The 8054-nt window shown below is 54.3% G+C and overlaps 1 protein-coding gene across 1 annotated transcript in view; it reads left to right on the top strand.

Annotated features, from left to right (window-relative positions):
• Positions 1–8054, top strand: part of PRDM12 (PR domain containing 12) — a 25936-nt gene that overhangs the window by 814 nt on the left and 17068 nt on the right. Inside the window, exons 2-3 of the mRNA XM_011931435.1 lie at positions 1289–1479; positions 2842–2997. Of these exons, the coding sequence (XP_011786825.1) occupies positions 1289–1479; positions 2842–2997 (347 nt within the window). The remainder of the gene's footprint in view (positions 1–1288; positions 1480–2841; positions 2998–8054) is intronic.

Below are 8054 nucleotides of genomic sequence, written 5' to 3'. Positions count from 1 at the left end.
CGGGCGGGGAGAAAAAGCCGCTGGGAGAGCAGGGGAGAGAAAGAGAGAGCGAGAAAAGTTTCTTTTCTTTAAGATGTCTCAAGTTCTTATTCCTCATTCATCAACCCGCAAACAATATCTTTCCCTGGCTCTGGCATCTCTGCGCGTCGCCCTCTTTTCCCCCTTTACGATTTCTGTTCCTCTCTTAATTTACCGTGAAGACTAATTCCACTTCCATTCACGCTATGTCAACCATCTAATCCCCCCTTTTTGTAAGGGGAATTCCTCGGCCCCTTTTAAACAAGTCCCCTCCGCATTGAGCTACAATTTACTGCTACAGCATTCTTCCAGGGCTAATGAATTTAGAATTAGCAATTTCTTTCGAATGGAGCCGAATGAATGCGATCACTTTAACAGCGTGACAAATTGCCGGCCGCGCCGCAATGGACACCGTTTAACCCCCCCTTTCAGCCGCCCCGATCGCCGGGTATTTTCCCAGGTAGCTTAGAGGGGAACCTTGTAAGACATGGAGGCCGCCCCTGTACGCCTCGCAGCTCCCAGCCCGGCCGCAGAGGCCCGACAGGAGAACCCTCGGGGAGCTGAGGGCCCCTGCGGCTCCTCCCCGCCCAGAGGGAAGACATCGCTCGCTGTCTGAGCCCGGGCGCCGCCCTCCCTGGCACCCCACGGCCTGGGAGCAGAGAGGGACTCGGGCGCGCCCAAGGTCACACAGCGAGCGCGGAGCCTGGCCAGCTGCTGCGGGTGCTTCTTCGGCACCTCCAACACCTGCCAGCCCGAGGTCTGTCCCCAGCGCTGATCACCGCCTGGCTCTTCCGCCAGTGCCCAGAGCCTGGACGCACAGTGGGCTCCCGGAACCCGACTAGGCGAAAGAGTCTCCGGTTGGCCTTCACCTCATTGCAGGACATGGCCTCAGTTCTCCCGTGCATAAAACCGCTCGCTGCCGTTGGCTCATTAATTCTTAAACTTATCCGGGGCAGAGGGCGGAAGAAGTTGTGAATGCTTTGAGAATTCGCGGAGAGACTAAAAACCCGCTTCTAAAAATGATCCCCAACGCACCACTCGCTTTCCAGGGCACGGAGGGTCCCCAGGTTGCAAACAGAGGAGAGGTCTTTGAGCCTCTGCACATCCGACATCCGACTGCCCCCAACACCCGGGTGGCTTCTCTGGATTTGGGGCCGACTTGGGTTTGGCCGGTCTGGGCAGGACCGAAGCCAGGGTCCCGGCGGGGAAGGAAGGGCCGGTCCTCGGCTGCCTCCGGCTCTGACCTGTTTTCCTGTCCCTGCCGCCACAGAAGTGCAGAAGCTGTCCAGCCTGGTGCTGCCGGCGGAGGTGATCATTGCTCAGAGCTCCATCCCTGGCGAGGGCCTCGGCATCTTCTCCAAGACGTGGATCAAGGCGGGCACCGAGATGGGCCCCTTCACCGGCCGCGTGATCGCCCCGGAGCACGTGGACATCTGCAAGAACAACAACCTCATGTGGGAGGTATGCGCGCGCGGGCTGGGGCAGAGGGGCGCAGGGACCAGCGAGGGGAGCTGGCCGCGGTTGGGATTGCGATGTCCAGTCATGGCCGCTTCCACCGGGCTGGGAGCAGCGAACACTCCCCGCCTGGATGCCCCCTGAGCTGGGACTCTAAGCCACCCGAGCCTGGAGCTCGCCCCACCTCTAGGCACGGAAAATCCGACCCTCCTTCCTTGGGACAGCCCGGCAGAGCAGGATTGTCGTTGGCTCCAGTTGGCAGATGAGGGCACTGAGACCCAGAGCAGTCAGGTGGCTTGCCCAGGGTCCCCACGGGCCCTCCCTCCAGGCTACCCACCAGCTACTTATATTCTTTCCCTGGCCCCAGAAGCAGCCTGGGAAGCCCCTCAAGGCCAGTCCTGGGCTGGGGGTGAGGTGGGGCTGGAAAGGAGAAGGCCTGGTGAAGGTAGAATGACATTCACGATGACTGTGGCTGAGCTGGCACTGAGTCAGCTTCTGTGTCCCCAGCCTGCAGTCACGGATGACCTCAGCAGCCCATGCCTTACTGTTCCCTTTTTACCCAGGGAAACGGAAGCTCCAAGAGGCTTCCATCCTAGGCCTTTCCACCCATGACAGTGACAGTGCCAGGGAGGGCCATCCCGTGCTTCCTCCTAACCTTGCAGAACGGGAGACCAGTGTGCCAGACTGGTGCACACCCTTCCTAATCCTATTCCCTCACCTGCTCTCCCACTCCACGCCCCTCCTGGCGGACCCTGGAGAAGCCCAACTTTATAGACCTGGGGGGATGATGGCCCAGAGGCCTCTCTTGACCTCATCTTCTCCCTTCTCTGGAGGGCTGGGCCACTAACCACATTCTCCAGTTGCTGAGTCAGGAAGTTGGGGTCAAGTATGACCTCCGAGTGGCCTTGGCAGCTCGCGTGAAGGGGTTTAGGCCAAACTGGAGTGCCACAGCGAGCCAGCCCTCCTCCCTGGGCTCCAGGATCCTCCCTCTCTGAGGTCCTGGCTGATGTTCCCAGTGCCATGGGGAGGACCTCTGCATCCCTTGAAATAGCTCAGGGCCACTTTGTCTGAGCAATGATCCTTGGAGACCCTTTTCTTCTGGGGGTAGGGAGGACATGGCATCAGGAGCGTGTATCATGGTCAGCCCATAGGGCCTTGGAGACTGACCCCCTGTGGGCCACTTCCAATAGGGCAGCCTCAAGCAAGTCCCTGAACCTCTCCAGCCTTCCTTTTCTCAGTGGGAAAATGAAGCTTTATCCACTTCTTGGGGCTGTTGTGAGGATGGAGAGTGTGTGTGTGGAAGTGCCTGGAAGATTGTACACATGGCATAGCCCTGCCTTACCTGGTCCTTGATCCATCTGTGCCCAGGTGTTCAATGAGGATGGCACGGTGCGCTACTTCATAGATGCCAGCCAGGAGGACCACCGGAGCTGGATGACCTACATCAAGTGTGCACGTAACGAGCAGGAGCAGAACCTAGAGGTGGTCCAGATTGGCACCAGCATCTTCTACAAGGCCATTGAGGTGTGTGTGTGTGCACTGTTGTGTAGGGACCAGCTGGTAAACTCGGTGTGGGGAGGTGTGCAGGGCAGCGATGTCCAGGAACCACAGTGGACAGAGGGGGAGCTGCCACTGGCCTCGCTGGTTTTGCTCAGGCCATGGGGCTACAGCAGACAGGTGGTCTCCAGATACCCCTCTCTCCAGGTGTGTGACCTCCATGGGAAGCTTTCTGCTGCAGATCAGAAAGGATAGGGCTCTCAACTTGATGCCATTGGGAATGTCACAAGCATCCCAATAGTGAGGTCCCTGGATGTTGGCTGAGGGTGTCCCGATGTTCAGGGGTCACAGAGACACAGAGAAGCAAGATGGGGAGAAGCAGCCCAGGGAGCGAGTTGGGGTGGGAGAGAGGGTATGTGTCTGCAGCCATTTAGCGGTCTGATGGCCCTCATTCTGCATGCATGGGCACCAGTGGCTTACAGCTCATGACTCCAGTCTCAGCGACGGCTTCCCATGTGTCAGGCTTCTCCCACATGCTGGATAGGTAGTACGGTATTTAATCCCCACACGGCCCCAGGAGGAGGACTCTGTGATTATTTACAGTTTACAGACCAGAAAACCAGGTCTCCCTTGGTGGCAGCAGACTTGGGGGTTTTGCAGGCCATCTGGGGAGAGTGTTAGCACTAATAGCTGCACTTCCTGAACCTTCTCAGAGGAGACAGACAGGGCCAGGAAACAGGCTGAACACGGTGGCTTATGCCTATAATCCCAGCACTTTGGGAGGCCGAGGTGAGTGAATTACCTGAGGTCAAGAGTTCAAGACCAGCCAGGCCAACATGGTGAGACCTCATCTCTAATAAAAATACAAAAATTAGCAGGGCGTGGTGGTGGGCGCCTGTAATCTCAGCTACTGAGGAGGCTAAGGCATGAGGATTGCTTGAACCAGGAAGGCAGAGGTTGCAATGAGCCGAGATCGCGCCACTGCACTCCAGCCTGGGCGACACAATGAGACTCCATCTCAAAAAAAAAAAAAAAAAAAAAGACAGCAGGTAAATATCACTTCCTGTGGTGTGGCAGGGATGAGGCTGAGCCAGGAAGGTTCAGAGGAGAATGGGAAGAGGAGGGCTTTCTGGTAGGGCAGTGCTTGGGCAGAGGCAGAAAAGATCCAGGTGTCTGGGCAGTGGCAGAGGGCACAAACCAAGCAGAGAGGTGGTCACCCGGGCAGGCCCACACTGGGACCCTCCAATGACAGCGTCCTTTGGTGGGAAATCTGGCCGAGAAGTAGAGGCAAGTTGCCCACCTACCCACCGGCTGCTGGGGGTAGACTGGTAGCAAGTGCTGTGCAGAGGCGGTCAGGCGCTTCCCACCACACTTCTCTGCTCCCCTTGGTGGGGGGGCTGGAGCTTGATGGAGATTTTCGGGTGTTCTAGAGGAGCAGAGAGCGACTGACCTTCAGTCCATGCTCCATTTTCTGCCCAGGACTCAGACCCTTAAGCTCTTCCTAAGACCCCTGGGGGTGCCAGGGCCTAGTAGCTTCTGGGATGGGTTCCTTTGGTTGTCCCTGAATAACAAGGCCCTAGGGACTCTCCCAGAGGTGACAGCAAGGGGACTAGCCTGGGTCCCAGCTGAGGGGTGGTGCTTGAAGGAGCAGGAGGTGGAGGATTAAAGAAAAGCTGAGCGGTTCCTGGATTGGGTTTCAAGTGAGGTAAGACGGCTGTGGGGCAGGGTGCAGAGAGGACCGAAGGTAGCGCAGGCCCAGGACAGAGGTGGCTCCTTGACCATCTGGCTGGGCCACCGCATCCTAAAATTGGCTTCCAGTGCGGCTGAACCCCACATCTAACAGAATGCACCCTCCCAGATCCTCACCCCTCCACCCTGTCACACACATCTTCACCTTTATACCCTCCTTCCCAGGCATCCTGATACAGATGTGTTGGAGGGCTCCCACCCATCCCCTCACCAACCCCATACACACACACATGCCCACACGTGAACGCAAGAGACGGACCAGAAACGCCTACATCATTTTGGCAAGAGGGCTCCAGGCTGAGGCAGATGTGGGGACCAGAGTCTCATCTCGCTGTGCAGGTCACACCGGCTGGAAGCCAAACAAAGTCAGGAAACATGAATAGACATTCAGACAGAAATTCAGTCCGAGGGCAAGGAGGTTGAAGAATATCTTCAGGGAAGCAACTGAGTTTATAGGATTAGGAAAAATGGTCCTCTACATTCGATCAGGAATTTAAATTGAAAAAAGAGGATCAGGCAGAGCATGGTGCCTCACGCCTGTAATCCCGGCATTTTCTGAGGATGAGGTAGACAAATGACCTGAGGTCAGCCTGGCCAACATGGTGAAACCCCATCTCTACTAAAAACACACAAACTAGCTGGGCGTGGTGGTGGGTGCCTGTAATCCCAGCTACTCCGGAGGCTGGGGCAGGAGAATTGCTTGAACCCAGGAGGCAGAGGTTGTAGTGAGCTATCAGCAACATTGCACTCCAGCCTGGGTGACAAAGCGAGACTCTGTCTTAACAACAACCAAAAAAAGAGGATCAGGACACACACACACACACACACACACACACACGCACGCACACGATATAAGTATAGATATGTGATAACATATGTGATATAGACAGATCCACCAGTATGGCTGTCAATGCTTTTACAGAGTTAGCAAGACTTCTGAGAAGGGACTGTTTGCATGAATGACAAGGAATCAAAATGCTACCCATTTTACTTTTAAAGTTGGATATGTTTTTTTGTGGTGGCAGGTTTCTCAAATCATTTTGTCACAATGTCAAATTCCACTTACCAGATAAATTGTGTGTCTGGGTGTATGTGGCCACCCTCGAGATGAGGCCGAGGCCCAGAGCTCACACAGCCCTTGTGGGCTAGACCAGAAGATGCTGCTGTTCCCCAGGCCACTCCCTGGACGACTTGGGAATCAATCGGCTGTTTATTCTGTGTGTGTGGGTGAGTTAGGCAAGGAGAAGGACCTCTGCTGTGATGTTTTCTTAAACTTTCTGCCACTCAGAACTGCCGCTCATATTTCATAACAGTAACCCATTACTTGCCAAAAATAGTAAGGAACATCTTTATTCGATAAGCAGAATATGCTATTGCTGCTCTAAAACCTTCCATAAGTACAGAGTAACAGCCTTCTCAACAGAGACGAAGGCAATGGGGTTTTAGAGCTCAGGTAGTCAGTGGAGGCGCCCCAGCAGAGCGTGCATCTGGTTGGATCCACTGATGTGACCCCTGGGGAACCTCCCAGCTTACTCCAGTCACAGAATTGACTATAACTTCAGGTGCCTAAAATAACAGTTCTAGAAGATACCTAGCACATAGCAAGTGGCCACTAAATGTTGAAGGATTAAAAGGGTCTTAGCAACTTTTTAATTTTTTTTTTTTTTTGAGATGGAGTCTTACTCTGTCATCCAGGCTGGAGTGCAGTGGTGCAATCTTGGCTCACTGCAATCTCCGCCTCCCAGGTTCAAGCAATTCTCCTGCCTCCCAAGCAGCTGAGATTACAGGCGTGCGCCACCATGCCTGGCTAATTTTTGTATTTTTAGTAGATTTCACCATGTTGGCCAGGCTGGTCTCGGACTCCTGACCTCGGGTGATCTGCCCGCCTCAGCCTCCCAAAGTGCTGGGATTATAGGTATAAGCCACTGCCTCTGGCCAACAGCTTTTAAAAAAATAGAATCTGCTAAGCCCTCAGAGTGCTGCTGTCTGTTACTATCCTCATTTTTATCACGGTGAAACTGAAATGTTAGGGAGGTTACGGGAAGTTGCTGAGCTGCGATGGGAACCCAGGCCCATCTGAGCCCAGAGCTAGAGCGCTGAGTCACCATAGCATGTGGCCTCCCTGGCCAATATCTATTTGCTGGAACTCTATTAATTGGTGTGTCAGGACATCTGTGGTACAATGGAAATTGATGTTTGTCCAGATGACATTGAGATCCTTTTACACTAGGGCTTCAGACCCTGTGGAGAAGGGGAGGGTATTTGCAGTCTCCTGGGAGCATGTTCAGTGTCAGGATGTGAATTTACAGCAGGAAAACAAACCCAAAATTTTCTCATTTCCAATGTATAATAATAATTGAGAAAGTGGGGCAGGACAGACCTTCTGGGCTGATAGGGCCCAGAGAAGCATGTTGAGAGGGCATGTCCATTTGTCAAAAGAGACTCAGGCACTGGTATTCCAGAGTTCTGCTGATGTGAGTTTTGTGGTACAGGACTCAGTTCCTTTGGGAATTGCTTTGTTTGTTTTGTGTCCTGAGCCTTTTCCTGCTCCCCAAAAAAGTGAATGACCAACTGATCCTGCTTCTCCGAGCCCCAGCAGAGAGCCCCGGCCTGCCAGGCCAGGCCTGAGTCTCAGCAGTAAACAGTGCTCTGCCCAGGGGGCCTGGAGGGCATGGTGGCTGTTCTTTGCATCCAGGCAGTCAGCTGGTGGGAGACCCCAGGAGCCTCTGCACAGTGATCCCAGGGTTCCAGGGAAGAAGCTGCAGGTTCCTGGGTTTCCTGGGTTTGATTAGAAGGTTGTTGATGGCGGATGCCTGGGAGCAGGCAGACACCAGAGGCCTGGGCCCTGGGCACAGAAGGGCTGAGAGAGACTCCCAGTTCCCAGCCTCTGGGCAGGTGGGGTTGCTGGCTTCTAGCTGTCTGGAAATACGTGTCATTCTCAATTCCAGCAGGCTCTTTTTTTTTTTTTTTCTTTTGGAGACAATCTTTCTCTGTCTCTGAGGCCGGAGGGCTGAGTTCACTACAACCTCTGCCTCCTGGGTTCAGGTGATTAAACAATTCTCGTGCCTCAGCCACCTGGCTAGATGGGAGTACAGGCATGTGCCACCACTCCCGGCTAATATTTTTTTTTTGAGATGGAGTTTCGCTCTTGTTGCCCAGGCTGGAGTGCAGTGACGCCATCTTGGCTCACCACAACCTCTGCCTCGTGGATTCAAGCGATTCTCTTGCCTCAGCCTCCTGAGTAGCTGAGATTACAGGCATGCACCACCACTCCCGGCTAATTTTGTATTTTAAGTAGACACAGGGTTTCTCCATGTTGGTCAGGCTGGTCTCAA

Source organism: Colobus angolensis, unplaced genomic scaffold (assembly GCF_000951035.1).
Source record: "Colobus angolensis palliatus isolate OR3802 unplaced genomic scaffold, Cang.pa_1.0 Scaffold9, whole genome shotgun sequence".
Classification (NCBI taxonomy): domain Eukaryota; kingdom Metazoa; phylum Chordata; class Mammalia; order Primates; family Cercopithecidae; genus Colobus; species Colobus angolensis.
The sequence above is the reverse complement of the archived record's forward strand: the minus strand, read 5'-3'. Positions and strand labels throughout refer to the sequence as shown.